Source organism: Ovis aries, chromosome X (genome assembly GCF_016772045.2).
Source record: "Ovis aries strain OAR_USU_Benz2616 breed Rambouillet chromosome X, ARS-UI_Ramb_v3.0, whole genome shotgun sequence".
NCBI classification, from domain to species: Eukaryota; Metazoa; Chordata; class Mammalia; order Artiodactyla; family Bovidae; genus Ovis; species Ovis aries.
Genome location: NC_056080.1, coordinates 93,612,196 through 93,630,621, shown reverse-complemented (window position 1 = coordinate 93,630,621; position 18,426 = coordinate 93,612,196). Strand labels below are relative to the sequence as shown.

General features: G+C 45.4%; 1 protein-coding gene across 1 annotated transcript; it reads right to left on the bottom strand.

Annotated features, from left to right (window-relative positions):
- Positions 1–1,859: 1,859 nt before the first annotated feature.
- LOC106991976 (uncharacterized) lies at positions 1,860–6,056 on the bottom strand. Its single transcript, XM_027963462.2, is given in 2 exon segments — positions 1,860–5,356; positions 5,591–6,056. Coding segments are annotated over 2 exon segments (3,963 nt in total).
- Between the last annotated feature and the right edge of the window lie 12,370 nt (positions 6,057–18,426).

The following is an 18,426-nucleotide window of genomic DNA, read 5'->3' as shown; positions in this document are numbered from 1 at the left end:
GGGACCGTAGGGCTGCATATTGGGATCTGAGTACCATGAGCTGCACTGTGTTGATGTGGCTTTTAATGAAGGCCACCAATTTGTTTAGTAAGCATGGCCTGAAGGTGGGCAATAGTAACAAGATAATCAGGGCCCCCACCAAGGAAGATATGAGAGTTGCGAACCAGGGGATGAATTGAACCAGGATTCAAACCAGGTTTGAGACACATCTCTTTCTCTTTTTCTCTGACTCAGCTCTTCTCTTATCTTGGCCAGGGAGTCCCTGACTACCCCCAAGTGATTCACATAAAAACAACATTCTTCTCCTAACGCAGCACATACCCCCCCCCCCCGTTGTAGAAAAGCCAAATCCAATCCCCTTTTATTCTGCAGTACCACTTCCGCCAGAGAACTCAGTGACTCTTGGAGGTGGCTGATTGAGCTTTCTAGTCTTTCTATCTCAAGATCAATGGCTGCTCTTAGGCTAGAATAGCGTTGATTTTGCACTATTAAAGAGGATATCCCAGTTCCTGCCCCGGCTGCCCCTAACCCCAGTAGGACTGTGAGGGTTAAGGCCGATACTGGCTCTCTCTTGGACCAGTGTGAAGCTTCTAGTTTCGGGAGGATTTCATCATTGGAGTGATAGAACAGTCGGGGGACTAATAGCACAAATATGCAGAAATCTTTGGAGTCATTTAGCCCCTGCCCGTGAATACAAGGCGCTAAGCCTGTGGAGCAGGCCCACCAATTTTCCTGGGGAGGCACCAGGTACCCGGTTGTTGCTATAGAATCTGTAGAATTGCAGAGGTGTTGGTAGGTTTGTGGGATATTTCCTATGCAAAGGCCCCGCCTGGTTACTTGTTGAAGGGTTAATCTGGCATCTCCTTTCTGCTGCCATCGGCAAGCTTTGTGGTTTTTGGTTTGAATGTAAACTCCCGGGATAGCTATACCTTCATAATAGGGGGGTTTGATGTTATAACCAGCCACTGCAAGTCAGGTCCGGGCGAGTGGAATTTAGGACCCAATAGGAGTTGATTATCATATTAAATAATGGGTCCTGATCATCCTTAATGTTAGGTCCCATAAGGCTAACTGGAGGGGAGTTGCTTGTATTAGTAATGTAGGGCCCGGGAGATGTTTGGTTAGGTTCTCGAGCGGGGATGTGGGCGGGCCGAATGGGGGCATGTGTAGGCTCTCGTGGCACTAGGACTGAATTGGGCCCTATGCCCTGATTTGGACCAATCTGTATAGTTCCTACTTTCAACCTGACGGTGAACAGCAACCCAACTTTTTTCCTTCAGTTGAGAATTTGAGCCTCACCGGATTGCAAAGAAAGTTCATACAAGGCCCAGTTATGAGGGACACCCTTCTATGTCCCCCAGTTGACTCAGTGGGCCCCAGAACGCAACCCAAGGTAAACAAATCACCACGAATAGGGGGCTCCCAATCGACCATCCCCGTTGACTCGCAACCCGAATTGGCATAATAAAACTTATCAGCCCCCCCCTCCCCAGTTATTGATGGTTGCCCGGTCCCGTCTCCCTCCTGGGCACACATAGAAGGGCGTTTCCCATAAGCTTGCCCGTTGGATGTAGTGGCTGCATCCAGGCCCTGAGTTAGTGGGGGGCCGAGTATTACACCTATCAATGCCAGCCCCACATTCGGGCTTGCCGGGCGTCCTTACCTCTCATTCAGCAATGTCCCACGATCCCACGGCCAGAAGACAAAGGTCAAATTCCAAGTCCGGCCACCAGGTGTTTTGGGGATGAATGGCCGAGGTGGAGTTAATTACTTCTCAAGAATCATCCAAGTCAGGTTCATTGGTTGATGAGGGTTAGCGGCAGCACTAAGCCATAGAGACACCAGTATAAAGAGTACTTTTATCGTCTTTGTAGCTTGAGTTTGAGTGGATTTGTTTTGTCCAGCTTGGTCTTCCATTGGGGGAGGAATTGTTCCCTTAGGGTAAACAGGTCCACAGGCCGTACGTGGGTGTAGTGAACCCAAGTAGATATGCCATCAACCCTGAGAGCAGTGGGTGTCATCAAGACAACTAGGAAGGGCCCTTTCCACCTGGGCTCTAGGGTCTCTTGATGATGGTGGTGCATGTACACCCAGTCTCCTGGCCAGTAGCGGTGGGGTTCAGGTGGTGGGCCTGATTCATATAATGCCTTGAGCCTTTTCCACGTGTCCCTGTGGGAGTAGTGTAAGGACCGGAGACAAAAGAGTAATCTTTGATCATCTATCTCTTTTAGCATCTCTATCTTTAGGTTAGGAATTATTGGGGGAGGTATCCCATACATAATTTCGAAGGGGGTAAGTCCCAGTTGGTAGGGAGAATTTCGCACCTGGTATAGGGCAAAGGGGAGAACCACCCAGTCCCCGCCAGTCTTAGCAACTAGTTTTGTTAATGTTTCTTTGAGTGTTCTATTCATCCTCTCTACTTGTCCTGAGCTCTGGGGCCTATAAGCACAATGCAACTTCCACCTAGCCCCGAAAGCCCGGGCGACTCCCTGGCTTACCTGAGATATGAAGGCTGGCCCATTGTCCGACCCCACCTGTGCAGGAAACCCGAACCATGGCAAGATGTCTTCAATCAGCTTTTTGGCCACCATCTGTGCTGTTTCTCTCTTGGTGGGGAAAGCTTCTCCCCATCCTGAGAAAGTATCTATGAATACAAGTAGATATTTGTATCCATATTTACCCGGTTTTACCTCAGTGAAATCCACCTCCCAGTATGCTCCTGGTTAACTCCCGCATTCTCTAGACCCATGGTTGGCTGGGTGATGGGCAGCGTTGGTGAGCTGGCAGGCCTTGCAGGTTGATACGATATTTTCTATCATCGATCTGACGTCTCTCATGGTAATCTTGGCATGTCTAATCAGGTCCTGCATCTTGTGGGTTCCCAGGCGAGTGGCATGATGCATCCTCAGTAACACCTGCTTTCCTAGTTCCTCCAGGAGAATCAGGGAGCTGTCTGCTGCCCGCCACCACCCGGCCAGTTGTTGGGTCATAGGCAAACTTTTTATCCAGTCTAAGTCTCTTGGTGAGTAGTTAGGAAAAGCTGGCAGAACAGGGCTCCCAGGGTCGGGCAATTGAAGGGTGGCTTCTATCACGGTGCCCTGGGCTGCATCTCTGGCTGCTCTGTCTGCCAAACTGTTTCCCTTTGAGGTCAGGATGTCTGACTTTTGGTGTCCTGGGCAGTGTATTATGACTAGATTTTTAGGCAGCCATAATGCCTTGAGGAGGGTTTTTATTTCTTCTTTATTTTTGATCATTTTACCCTCAGCCGTGAGGAGGCCTATCTCTCTGTAGATGGCTCCATGTATATGGGCAGTAGCAAAGGCGTATCGGCTATCAGTAATGATGTTAAGTTTTTTGTCCTTTCCCAACTGGAGGGCTTTTGTTAGGGCGATTAGTTCAGCCCTTTGAGCCGAAGTGCCCGGAGGTAGTGCTTCCGCCCACACGATTTGGGTTTCTGTGGTTACGGCTGCCCCTGCACACCTGAGCCTATCTCAGACGAAACTGCTTCCATCCGTATACCAGGTAACTTCAGCATCCGCTAGAGGGCGATCTTGCAAGTCCTCTAGCGTTCCATGTACTTGGGCTAGTATGTCGCTGCATTCATGGATTGGGGCTTCCAAATCCGGGTTGGGAAGCAGTGTAGCCGGATTGAGAGCAGTAGGCTGCAGAAAGATGATTCTGGAGGGGTTTAGCAGTAATCCCTGGTAGTGGGTCAGCTGAGCGTTGCTGATCCACCTATCTGGGGGTTGTTTTAGGACGTCCTCAATGGCATGGGGGGTGGTGATATGCAACTCTTGCCCCAGTGTCAGTTTATCTGCATCCTTGACCATTAGGGCCACTGCTGCAATCATGCAGAGGCATGGGGGCCAGCCTGACGCCATGGGGTCTAGGCGTTTAGACAAGTAAGCCACCGGCTGCTTCCAAGGTCCCAGGTGTTGCACCAGTACACCCTTCACCACTCCTTGTTTTTCATCTACATACAGGAGAAAGGGTTTTGTAACGTCAGGCAACTCTAGGGCGGGGGCTGACAGCAGGGCCGTTTTAATAGTCTTGAAAGCGGTCTCCATCCACTCCGTCCAACTGAAAGGGGTGGTACTTTTTGTGGCTTCATATAAGGGTTTAGCCAGTTCCGCATAATTTGGGATCCAAAGACGGCAGAACCCAGCGGACCCCAAAAATTCTCTCACCCCTCGAGGTGAATCTGGGGTAGGGATTTTGAGTATTGTCTCCTTTTGTGCCTCTGACAGCCATCTCTGTCCTTCCTTTAATACATACCCTGAGTAGGTGACCTCTGGTTGGCATATCTGAGCCTTTTTGGCTGAGGCTCGGTACCCTAATTTTCCAAGGGTCCACAATAGTTCTCGGGTGCCCATAAGGCAAGTCTGTTGGTCCTTTGCTGCAATTAAGAGGTCATCTACATATTGTAACAAGGTTAGTTGGGGGTGTTGTTGTCTGAACTCACCCAGATCCTCATGGAGGGCCTCATCAAAGATGGTGGGAGAATTCTTAAATCCCTGTGGCAGCCGGGTCCAGGTCAGCTGGCCGTTGATTCCTTCTTCCGGGTCAGACCATTCAAAGGCAAAAAGGTCCTGGCTCTTGAACGCCAGGGGGAGGCTGAAGAAAGCATCCTTTAAATCTAAGACCATATACCCGTGATGGTCCGGTGGGAGAGAGCTCAGGAGGTTGTATGGGTTCAGCACTGTAGGGTGAATATCTAAAACTCGGCAGTTGACTTCTCATAAATCCTTCACTGGCCGATAGTCATGAGAATTTGTTTTTTTGACAGGGAGCAAGGGGGTGTTCCAGGCCAACTGGCAGGGTCTCAAGATTTTCTGGGCTAGGAGCCTGTGGACATGGGGGGTGATCCCCTGTCGGGCCTCCAGGGTCATGGGGTATTGTCGGACCTGGATGGGGTCAGCCCCTGGCTTAAGATCTACATATACAGGAGGGTGGTGTTCGGCAAAACCGGCTCCCCCTGTCTCGGCCCACGCCTCGGGGAATTCATCTAGCCATTTTCGAATGTCTACCGGAAGTGGTATAGGTTTCTGGTGCAGCCGATATTCATCTTCTAATTGAATGGTCAGTACTTGGATCAGTCTGCCCGACTGGTCGAGTATTTTGGTTTCCCCCGGGAGGAAATGAATCTGGGCCCCCATTTTGGTCAACAGGTCTCTTCCCAACAGAGGGAAGGGGCATTCCGGAATGACCATGAAAGAGTGGGATACCCGGCCTGCACCCAAGTCCACTGATCTTCGGGTAGTCCATTGGTATTGTTTCATTCCAGTAGCCCCCTGCACCCAAAAGGTCTTTCTGGCCAGTTTTCCCTGGGGCTCTAGAAAAACCGAATATTGAGCCCCTGTATCGACAAGGAAGTCAATTGGGGTCCCCTCCACTCTTAGGGTTACCCTGGGTTCGGGGATGGTCGCCAAACCCCATCCTCCCTAATCGCTCAGTTCTTCGATGGCCAGGATGGGGGACTTTCGTGGTCCCTTCTTTTTCTTAGGGCATTGCTTGACCCAATGTCCTTCCTCTTTACAACATGCACATTGTTTTTTTCCTAATGCTGGTCACGTATGGGGATGGTTCTTACCTTCAGCAGCCAGGTGGCACAACTGGCACTCCCTCTCTCCCGAGTCAGGAACTGTTGCAGCCATCAGGATGCATGCCATGTTACGGGTTTGGCGATTTGCTGCTTTGACTTGCTTTTCCTCGGGGGTTTCTCGGGTGCTGTAGACTCTTTCTGCTACTGTTATTAAATCCTGGATACTCTTTTCACTCAGGCGTTCAAGTTTTTGTAACTTCTTCCTAATGTCGGGAGCCACCTGGTTGACAAAATGCATTATCAAAGCAGCCTGAGTGTCTTCTGCTTCTGGATCCTTGGGGGTGTATTGTCTAAAGGCCTCCATTAGCCTCTCCAGGAAGGCTGCTGGACTCTCGGTGGGACCCTGCTGAACATCTCCCACTCTAGCTAGGTTAGCAGGTTTCCGTGCAGCTGCCTTAAGCCCCCCCAAAAGAGTCTGGTGATAGACCCGGAGCCTCTCCTTACCTTGTGCCATATTGTAATCCCAGTCAGGTCACGATAGAGGAAAAGAGGTGTTGATTTCATCTATATTAGTGGTGGGTTCTCCATTTGCCCCTGGGACCCTTTTACAGGCCTCATTCTGTAGTCTCTCTCTCTCTTCTGTGGTGAAGAGAATCTGGAGCAGCTGTTGGCAGTCGTCCCAGGTGGGCTGACGAGTAAAAAGCACAGTTTCTAGAAGGTTTAGTTAGGTCTATAAGATTGTCTGAGAACTTAGCATTCTGGGATCTCCAGTTATATAGGTCACTAGTAGAGAAGGGTCAGTATTGATGAGGTTGGTTTCCTTCTTCATCGGGGGGGGGGGGGCGGCCACTCGTAAGGGGAGGACAACAGTTGAGTCTGCCGGCCCCTCCCAGGACCTGGCTCACTGATGGCAAGTATTTTGTGTGCCACCCCCCACCCTGTGTTTCGTCCCTGGGTAAAGGAATGGCTGGGGCCGGTGGAGGTTCGGGGGGTTGGTAAGGGGGAGGAAAGAGAAGTTCTTCTGTTCCCGCTTGCAAGATAGGATATAGTGGTGCCATTGGTTCAGATTCCTTGGGAGTCTTCAGGTTCTTTCCTATACGTGTCACCAACACCTGAGCGGTAGAAAATCCCTGTTGAGGCAAAAAAGGTTTTACGAAGAAGGGGGGCGCAATATGATATTTTCCCATACTATGATATAGGGAACTTTGTCAGGGTGTCCGATCTGCGGTCAGAAGATGATATCCTGGACTCAGTGTACAGTTCCCAAGTCGAAGGTGTCTTCTGAGGGCCAGCCTACATGGAAAGTCAGCCATTCTGCGGTGCAAAAGGTGATTAATTTATTCCTTTTAATTTCTACACTGAGGTCATGAGCGCGCATCTTGACCTCCTTAAAATTATCAGTAACCAAGGATAGAGGTGTGGGGCTAGAATGGCATTGCCCCATCATCCCAGGATTAGTCAGATGTTGGTAAATTAACACAGACAATAGGAACAGCCACACAAAGAGACAGAGAGGCAGGAGAAATACACCTCCGGGAGTCCAGAGGTAAAACCGAATGACGACAGCCTCCAGCCATTCAGCGGGAGTGACCCGCTATCGTCTACAGAGAATAGGGGACTCTGCCCCCTCACACCGGGGTCTGGGGCGTCTCCCAACGACCCCCACCGGTGACTCTCCAGTGTCTCTGCCTGAGTCGTATACCGGTCTCACAAACCAGACCCTACCAGGAGTGAAAAGAAAGACAGAAAAAAGCTTACCAGCTGTAGATGACTCTCCGGATCGGTCTTCCTGACCGGTGGGAGATCCCGGACGAGCCTCCAAATGTTGTGCCCAAGTTGAGAAATCTCCCAATGACCACCAGGGAGCCGATATCCGATGCAAAAGCAAGAGAGTTTTGATGACCAAGCTCAAGCTGGGGCTCCCACCGATATCGACGCAGCGGCTATAGGGAGGAGCCCCGAGTTCTGGGTTACATTGCTTATATAGGGTATTCTCACGTGAGATATTGGAAAAACGGGAGTTTCTGGGTTGGGAGACGTCTAATTGGTTACGTTCTGTGGAAGGGTTAGGTGTTGGTTTCTGATTGGTTTTTATTTTCCCGGGCTGGCCCCGGGTTCTGATTGGTTCCCATTTCTTGGGCTGGCCCCAGGTTCTGATTGGTTCCCATTACCTAGTTAGACTATGTTAAGTCAGGAGATTTTGGTCTGGGGTCCAACTGGCTCGAGGGTGGTGGGGTGAGGTCAGGGGATTTCCAAAGGCTCTTGGATTTTCAAAGGCTCTTTTCCTGGAACCTTATAAAATGGAATTTTTCTGTTAACAAAATGGAGTAGCATAGGTCCTTCACTGACCTTTAAAAATTAACAGATTTGTGGGTTAAACACATGACTCTCATTAAATTATTGCTATGTTGTGTTACTTTTGAGAAACTTATAGAATGAGTAAATATGTCAGTTATTTTGTTGTTGATGTATTAAGCTTTTATAAGGATAAAAGTGCTCTGTGAGGTATAATTGTTTATTTGAAAAAAGCATTCATGGGGAACGGAGAAAGTAACAGGCAGGAAGCCAGGGGTCTCCAAACGAAGGAAATAGCCTGCAAGTGTCAGACATTTTTATCTCTCTTAAGCGGCAGGAGGAAACAAACTAGCGATATTTTTTCCTTCTCTATACAAATTAAAAGGAGGTTTCTCTTACAATACTGTGTTGCCATAGTAACACCAGGATTCACCTGAAGTTAACTATTCTCAAACCTTGAGGTAACCAATGCCTTTTTCTTATGGAAATGTTTGTCTTAAGCTATGCTAATGTACTATGCATTTACCCCAAACTCTGTCTTCAAGTCAGTTCTGCCTCTTGGCTCAGAACCTACTTGATAAACCAGTATGTTATACTCAGATATTGTCCCTCTAATCTATGTAAATGAAACTATTTTTATGGTGATCTGCCTTTCTTCCAGATTCAAGTTAATCATTTTATGGCCCAGGATGAACGATTTGGTGCCAAGATTATCCCAAAATGCATCTTATGGGTGAGGGGCCTGGTGCCATTCTGAGTCTTAAGACATTTCTTTCTTTCATTAGACTTCACTGGTGGCTCAGATGGAAAGCGTCTGTCTACAATGTGGGAGACCAAGGTTCGATCACTGGGTCGGGAAGTTCCCTGGAGAAGGAAATGGTAAGCCACTCCAGTACTCTTGCCTAGAAAATCCCATGGACGGAGGAGCCTGGTGTCCATGGGGTCGCAAAGAGTTGGACACTACTGAGTGACTTCACTTTCACTTTCTTTCTTTCATTAACAGACTGCTAGTGACTATAAACATCCAGCTGAAGACTAGCCAGGGGGTACTCTTTCTGCCCCCTTCTGACGCCTATGTCAGAAGCTTTCTCTATCTCTTTTATACTTTAATAAAACTTTATCACACAAAAGCTCTGAGTGATCAAGCCTTGTCTCTGGCCCCAGATTGAATTCTTCTCCTCTGGGGGCCAAGAATCCCGGTGTCTTTGCGTGATTCAACAACAGCCTTTCAGAACCCTACTACATTGTTGATGGAAATGAAAATTTGTGCAGCCACTATGGAAAGTAGTATGGAGTTTCCTTAAAAAAAAAAAAATAAAATAAAAATAGAGTTACCATATGATCCAGCAATCCCTCTGCTGTGTATATATCTGGAAAAGGAAATCTCTAATTAAAAAAGAGACATGCATCCCAATGTTCATAGTAGCACTATTTACCACAGCCAAGACATGGAAACAACCTAAATGTCCATTAACAGAGGATTGGATAAAGATGTATACAATGTAATGCTACTCAATCATAAAAAATGAATGAAAATAATACTATTTGCAGCAACATGGATGGACCTAGAGATTATCATACTAAGTGAAGTATGCCAGACAGAGAAAGACAACTATGATATGATATTACTGTTGTAGCCATGCATTCCAGGAAACAAACTCACTCAGAAGGACAATGCAGACAGTGGAGTACAGTTTATTACACCGGCGGGCCCAAGGGAGAGTCTCCTCTTAGCCAAAGACCCCGACCAGTTTTTGTGAAAACCTTATATACCCTAAGTGTACTTGCTGAAACCCACCTCCCCAAATTACTTGAAACTAGTCTGAACAAAGGAAGAGAAAGATACAATCAAAGTTAACCCGTGATTCATATGCCTTAATCCTAGGTAGTTAACAGTGGACAATTATCAATAGGCCTGTGGTCATACCCCACTAAGCGTAATAGAATTTATGATTCTATTTGGTTACACAGATAATTAGGGTATTCTTTTAGGCAATGTAGAATCTAGGTATGGGCCCTGGGGCTCTTCCATCTGGGGGGCCTGGTTTTCCAGTTGGTATGTTGTTTCCATAGATACTGGGCATATAGCTCAAAGTCCAATCAGGCCCAAGATGCAGTCCTGCTTTCAAAATGGAGCCTGTTATGTCTGTTTCCCCCTTCATTTCCCCCTCTTGATGCTCTTAACTCATAGTATGAGAATCACTCATAGGAATATATTGCACCCTGGCTCTCTGACTGCCAATTTGGGAGAACAACACCAACCTCTGGGTTACAAAGTTCATAATACATTGTAAAATGCAGGGTCCACAAAGCAGAACTATCAAGGCAACTATAACAATGGTAAATATAGTTTTCCACCAATCACTCTTCACACAAGATAGGACCAAAGTCCAAAAAGAAAGATCATCATCAGGCATAGCGTTTACTGACCTTTCATGTCACCTAGGGTGGCTGATATATTGCCAGATAGATCAGGAATATATACAAAACATTCAACATTAATTAGATCACAGGTCCCTCCTTGTGCTGAAACTATGGTAGTCTCAAGATGATACCAGTAAGTCCTTGTAGCAGCAGTTGGTTGGAGAGCTTCACCTTTTTTTCTTCTTTAAGATGATCTTGGTTTCATGGGGATCAGTGGGGTCCTTTTGTGTAGTCCACTCGGTGTCCTCTGGGTCTGCGTGGTATGCTCTCTTCACCCTCATGTGGAGGATCCAGGGAGTGTGACCTGCAACTTTAACTGCCGTCAGAGTGGTTAGAACAACAATATATGGACCCTTCCAATGTGGTGCCAAGGAGTTGTGTTTCCAGTCCTTGACCCATACTTGATCCCTGGGCACAAATTTGTGAATCTGTTCCCCAAGGGGGAATGGCACCCTTTGTTGTACAAACTTAGTTACCCGATTTATTACCTTACCCAGTTCCATCTGCTGTGAAATCCTATTCCCTCTTACCTGAGGCAAATTTGTTGACACCTGTTTTATTATGGGAGGGGGCCTCCCATTCACAATTTCGTAAGGAGAATAGCCTTGGGACTGTGGGGTCATCCTGACAGCAGAGCTATCAGAAGCAAGTCCACCCAGGAGCAGTCAGTCTCTATGATCCACTTGGAGAGTCTCTTCAATGTCCGGTTGGTTCATTCCACCATCTTAGAACTCTGGGCCTATATGCAGTGTGCAGTTTCCATTTGATGTTTAAAGTTTTGCTTACTTGTTGTACTAAATCAGCTACAAAAGCCGGGCCACTATCTGAACCAATCCTGGTAGGAAGTCCACATCTGGGAACTATTTCCCTAAGCAGGCACTGGGCTACTTCTGATGCTCTTTCAGTCCAGCGAGGAAAAGCTTCTTTCCATCCCTAGAATGTACATACCATGACCAGCAGGTAACGGTAGTGTCGGTGCGGTTTCATTTCAGTGAAGTCCACTCCCAGGTGTTCAAAGGGCAGCGTGCCTTTCATCTGAATACCTGGAGGTTTTCGTCTGAATACCTGAGAGGCAGCATTAACCTGTGAGCAGGCAGCATGGGTCGCTTGGTGTGTTTGGCTTACCAGAGTGTGTGCCAGCTCCTCCGGTACCAATAATTTGCCACTTGGCAATTACGACCATCCCTTTTTAGTCTTGATGGCCCCTTCCATTTTGGCTAACCTGACAGCCATTGTCCTTGTTTTATCAGGCTAGTGCCATCAGTATATAGGACCCAACTAGGGTCTGGAACCTTGTGTCCTTCTTTAAAACAAACCTTAGCTACCTTACCTCTTCCTGTCAGATCTGTACAGGAGGAGGCTAAGTAAGGTATAGGGGTTTGGAACAGTGGGGTGTAAAGTCACAGTAGCCTGGTTGCAGCGTATTCCAAGCCGTCTGGCACTCTCCTAGAATGCCCGCTTGTTTCAATCTATTGATGTGGTGCAGTATGCTGGCCCAGGCCTCTATCGGTAGTGGATACTGGTGCTTTCTAACCGGGATGGTACCTGGTTTATAGTTCTATTATCACTGGGGCTTGATGTCTAGCCAGCCTGGCAGGGCGGGTGGGAGGGGGGAGGTTTGTCTTTTGCCCAGACCTCAGGAAATAATTGAGTTAGCTCTCTCTCATGCTCTTCCAGCCCACCTGGTTGTTCCTTCAGAGGCTCATGCAACCTCCACTCATCTTGGGGTGATATTGAGAGAGAGCACAAATAAGTCATAGTGTCCATCCGGAAGCTGGGCCTCTCCTCAGGGGAGAAAGTCACTTGTGCTCCTACTTTGGAGAGCAAGTCTCTCCCCAACAGAGGTACTGGGCACTCAGGAATGTAGAGGAATTCATGAACCACTTGGTGCCCCCCCATCTGACATTTTTTTGGGCTGGCAGAACAATTTAATCATGTCTTCTCCCAATACCCCAGTTACAGCAGTAGTCTTTTTGGACAGTGGTGCCACAGGTTTTGTTACTACCAACAGTTCTGTCCCTGTATCCACCATGAAGTCAATGTTTTGGTCCCCCACTTTTAAGTTTACCATGGGGTCTTGGGGACCTGATATCTCTGAGCCCCGGCAGCCCTATTTAATTTCCAAGTCAGCAAGCCCCACAACTGCGGGAGCTTCCTCTTCCTTCCTTGCCTTAGGGCATTCATTCTTCCAGTGGCCAAAAGCTCAGCACTAGGCACACTGGTTTGGCTGTAACAGGGCCCGGGGCCTCCGTTGGGACCGGTTGAAGGACTGTTCTGTCCCTGGGGCAGAAGAGGTTTTCCAGAGGGCCCGAGATAGACTTTCCCAGAGCAGCAGCTAGCATTGCAAATCTCTTGTCTGTTCTCTTTCATTCCCTCCAGCTCTCTGGCAGAGCGCAGTCTGCTTAATTCCAACGTTTCCCTCCCCTTCTTGTCAGTACTCATGGGGAGAGATGGGTATAGTTTGGGCGGTTCAGCTGGAGCCGGATCCCAGAAGTGCTGGCCAGAGACTTCTGTAACTGGGATCGGAGCCTGCTGAAGTGGCGGCTCTATGACCTCGGGAAGAGCTGGCGGAGGAGCAGCGGCTGCTGCAGGACTTCACCTGGCCCTGGGTTGGGCATCAATATGGCCTCCGATTCTGGTGGAGCCCTGTGTCAGGAGCATCATTATCCAGTATGGAGGAGGGGTCAGGTTGACCCTTCTAAATCCTGTAGTATTTCCTTTTTTTTATCATCAGTCAATTTTCATGCCATTAATATTTTTCCCTTTCCATTCTGGATACAGAAGCTTGTCCAAATAGGAGGGCTTGAGCTGACCCTAGCCATAAGTCAATATATGGATATTGATCCAGATGTCCTGGCTCTCCTACTGTATAGACTGCTTCCACTATTTTTAAATTCATGGTGTTCTCTGGTGGCCAGCCTACTCCCATAGGGGGTCATTCAACCTCACAGAGTACGTGGAGGTGGTTAGGCTTCATCTTCACCCCATAGTCTCCTCCTAATTCCTTCTTAAAATTTTTAATCATGCACTCCAATAAAGTTATCTTAGATTCACTTCCTCCCATCTTGCTTAACTTCTCAGACCTTCTTCTACTTTTCCTTTTCATTCTGTCTACGAAGTTCTCAGTACCCTATGTACTTCTGATATTTCCACTCAATGACACTTAAATTGCCATTCTGCCTCCTTCCTAACTGGGGTGAAAATAGCCTTATCTGCCAGATCCCAGAGGGAGAAGGGGGATCGGCATGCCTTCACCTGCTGGTAGAAACCACATGGTCCAAGACTGTTTCTCCCTTAAAGTCCATTCTGCCTTGGTGGGCTTGATCAGGTGCATATGAAAACACAGATGGGTTAAATATACCATGTCCCAGGCCATCTCTGGGAAAGCCAACTCATACTCACTTATGTATCCCCTTCCTTCTAGTCTAACAATTCCGAGGGGGTCAAGAATGTCACAGCAGATGGGACACCTCCTGGGGAAGGGCAGAATATGAGCATACAAGGACCAGTTTCCTATTCTAAAAATCCCCTGGAGATTGCTGGTAACAATTTTCCCTGAGACGGCGTGGACACATCTCCTAAATGACCTTCACAAATTTCCTTCCTAAACTGTAGCACACTCATCAACCTGTGTACCAAGCAATAGCTGCTGCCTCCCTATTCCAGGCCCCTGTGGGTCCGTGCCCCTTCTAGTCCCTCCCAGGGGGGTGATCAGGCCCCCTCTTCCACCCTGCGGGGTGGGTTCCTCCCCACCTGAGCGCTCAGTTCCCCTGCTGCCATCCACTACCTGCTAACTTGAAAAGTCCGTGCGTTCAGAAGCAGAATCCTTCCAGAAGGGTGAGGCGCCTTCCCCCCTCTAGAAGATTCAAGCTGCAAGGCCTCGGTGTAGTCCCAAATGGGACTTGTCTCCTCAAAGTGGAGAGTTTCCTGGCCAATGCACCAAATGTTATAGCCATGCATTCCGGGAGACAAACTCACTCAGAAGGACAATGCAGATAGTGGAGTGCAGTTTATTACACTGGCGGGCCCAAGGCAGAGTCACCTCTTAGCCAAGGACCCCGACCAGTTTTTGTGAAAACCTTATATACCCTAAGTGTACTTGCTGAAACCCAGCTTCCCAAATTCCTTGAAATTAATCTGAACAAAGGAAGAGAAAGATACAATCAAAGTTAACCCGTGATTCATATGCCTTAGCCTAGGTAGTTAACAGTGGACAATTATCAATAGGCCTGTGGTCATACCCCACTAAGCATAATAGAATTTATGATTCTATTTGGTTACACAGATATTAGAGTATTATTTTAGGCAATGTAGAATCTAAATATGGGCCCTGGGGCTCTTCCATCTGGGGGGCCTGGTTTTCCAGTTGGTATGTTGTTTCCATAGATACTGGGCATATAGCTCAAAGTCCAATCAGGCCCAAGATGCAGTCCTGCTTTCAAAATGGAGCCTATTATGTCTGTTTCCTCCTTCATTACTTATATGTGGAACCTAAAAAAAAATTGATACAAATGAATTTATTTACAAAACAGAAATAGACTCACGGATACAAAAAGTAAACTTCCTGCTGCCAAAGTGGAAAGCGGGGAGAGATAAACTGGGAATCAAGGTTTAACAGATGCACAATTATATATATATATATAATAGATAAACTAGGACATACTGTTTAGTACATGGAACTGATTCAATAAAATCAACTATATCTCAATTTAAAAAAAAGAAAGAAAAAAAATGTGTGATCAATCCTATTTACGATCAAATTCTGGTCTTACTGGTAACTAGCCATGTGACCAACAACTTTTTCTGCTCTCCTGTTTCCTCATCCATAAAATGGTTATGATAATATGAATATCCCATAGATGTAGTGAAAATTAAATTACATGACAAATTTAAAGCATCTGAATAGTGCTGTAATGGCTGTATTAGAAAAAAAGAGAGATCTCAAATCAATTAACCTAAGCTCATACCTTAAGAAATTAGTAAAAGAAGAACAAACTAAGCACAAATCAAGCAGAAAAAAAGGGGAATTAATAAAGGTTATAGCAGAAATTAAGAAAGAGAAAATAAAAATTAGCAACACCATAATTTGGTTCTTTAGAAACTAGTACTTGCAATCTGTTCTTTGAAAACCAAATTTTTTTTTTTAATTTTTTTCCCCAAGAATTATCTCATATTACTGTGAAGGTTCAAGTCTAAAATTTGCAAGATAGGCCATCAGGCTAGAGACCTAGGGAGGAGTTCAAGTTCAAGTTCAAAGGTAAGCTGCAGTCAGAACTCCTTTTTGCTTGGGGGAGATGAAACTTTTCACTATTAGGATTTTCAACTGATTTGGTAAGTTACACATACATTTTAGAGGATAACTTGTTTTACTTAAAGTTCGCCACTTTCAAAATTATTGTTTTCCAAGAAAATAGTTTTTCAGAAATGCCCAGAAAAATGTTTGACTATATATATACATATATATATATACATACACACACATATTTTATATATATATATATATATATGACTCCATATATATATATATATATATATATATATATATATATGAGCACTGTGGCCCAGACAAAGTTACACATAAAACTAAACATAACAGGCACACATTACCAAAATCAGTGCTGAAAGAGAAGGAATCACTACGTCCTTGCAGAAATAAAAAGGATTATAAAAGAATACTGTGAAAACCTTTATGAAAACCAACTAGAATACTTGGGTGTAATTAGCAAATTCCTAAAAAAATATGAAAGCATTGAATCTGACACAAGAAGAAATATAAAATCTGAAGAGACCTATAACATATGATAGAATTCTAATCCCTAAGCCACTTACAAAGAAAAGACCAGACACAGATGTTGTTTAGGTCAAATATGTTTTATGCATCTCTTGACATGGTGCTATGCCTTGTGTTCTTTATTATAATGATATGATACATTGCATTAATTTGTTTTCAGATATTAAATCAACATTTATTTCATAGGACAAATCCCACTTTGTCATGTGTATTATTATTTTTATATATTGCTGGATTTTGTTTGCTAATATTTTTGAAGTTTTATATTTGTATTTATATGAGGTATTTCAGTACAGTTTTATTTTCATAGGATATTTTTGTGTGGTCTCAGCTCAGTTCAGTTCAGTTCAGTCGCTCAGTTGTGTGCGATTCTTTATGACTCCATGAACCACGGCACGCCAGGCCTCCCTGTCCATCACCAACTATTGAAACATACCCAAACTCATGTCCATTAAGTCGGTGATGCCATCCAACCATCTCATCCTCTGTCATCCCCTTCTCCTCCTGCCTTTAATCTTTCCCAACATCAGGGTCTTTTCAAATGAGTCAACTCTTCACATCAGGTGGCCAAAGTATTGGAGTTTCAGCCTCAAGATTAGACCTTTCAATGAACACCCAGGACTGATCTCCTTTAGGATAGACTGGTTGGATTTCCTTGCAGTCCAAGGGACTCTCAAGAGTCTTCTCCAAACCACAGTTCAAAAGCATCAATTCTTCGGCACTCAGCTTTCTTTATAGTCCAACTCTTACATCCATACATGACTACTAGAAAAACCATAGCCTTAACTAGACAGACCTTTGTTGGCAAAGTAATGTCTCTGCTTTTTAATATGCTGTCTGCTACTGCTGCTAAGTCACTTCAGTCATGTCCAACTCTGTGTGACCCCATAGACGGCAGCCCATCAGGCTCTTCCGTCCCTGGGATTCTCCAGGCAAGAACACTGGAGTGGATTGCCATCTAGGTTGGTCATAACTTTCCTTCCAAGGAGGAAGCATCTTTTAATTTCATGGTTGTGATCACCATCTACAGTGATTTTGGAGCCCAATAAAATAAAGTCTCTCACTGTTTCTACTGTTTCCCCATCTATTTGCCATGAAGTGATGGGACCAGATGCCATGATCTTAGTTTTCTGAATGTTGAGTTTTAAGCCAACTTTTTCACTCTCCTTTTTCACTTTCATCAGGAGGCTCTTTAGTTCTTCTCTACTTTCTGCCAGAAGGGTGGTGTTATCTGCATATTTGAGGTTATTGATATTTCTCCTGGCAATCTTGATTCCAGCTTGTGCTTCATCCAGCCCAGCGTTTCTCATGATGTACTCTGCATATAAGTTAAATAAGCAGGGTGACAATATATAGCCTTGATGTACTCCTTTTCCTATTTGGAACCAGTCTGTATGGTCTTGGTATCTGGTAATACTACCTAGAATGAGTCAGGCAATGTTTCATTCTTTTCTATTTTATGGAATATTTTCTAGAAGATTGGTCTTATTTTTTCTTTAAACCACTGGTAGAATTTACCAGTGAAGCCAATTGGGCATGGGCTTTTCTTGGTGACTTTGTTTTTAATTACTTAATCAGTCTCTTTACCTATTATGTTTATTCTAATTCTCATGTATTATTTGTAACTTTAAAGGCAATCCTTGAGATAGGTGGCATGATGACAATTTTAAGATGGAGGAAACAAAAGTTGAATTTCTTGCTCAGTTTTCCAAGATAATGAATGGCAAGCTGTGATTTGGGGCTTCCCAGGTGGCGCTAGTTGTAAAGAACCTGCCTGCCAATACAGGAGACTTAAGAGATGTGGATTCAATCCCTGGATCAGGAAGAGTCCCTGATGAAGGAAATGGCAACTCACTCCAGTATTCTTGCCTGGAAAATCCCATGGATACAGGAGCCTGGCAGGCTACAGTCCATAGGGTCACAAAGTCAGACACAACTAAAGTGACTTAGCATAGCACAACAAGCTGTGATTCTGGTCAATCTTGCTCCCAAACCATGTCAGTTTTCATTGCATCACACTATCTTCCATGAAAACTGATTAAGATAATATATTCCCCTCAACTTAGGTATGAACACAGAGTTATAAGACAATAAAGTCATTGAAGGGATGTGGAGATTTTAAAGCAAATGTCTATTGGCAAACCAGCATTCAGTCAATATTTTCTGTGCAGACTGTGAACATCTTGTAAAAAGACTTATTTAGTTCAATCCATTTTTGTTTATCTGCCCTCCACTGGAAGTAAGATTTTAGAAATATTTTTTTATATTTCCTCTTATCTACTAAATTACTTTTGATTTTATATGGCAGGGACAACTTTTAGGACACTCTTGCTGAAGAAAATTGATTTTTTCTGCTAAGCTTCTCTCTGTCTCC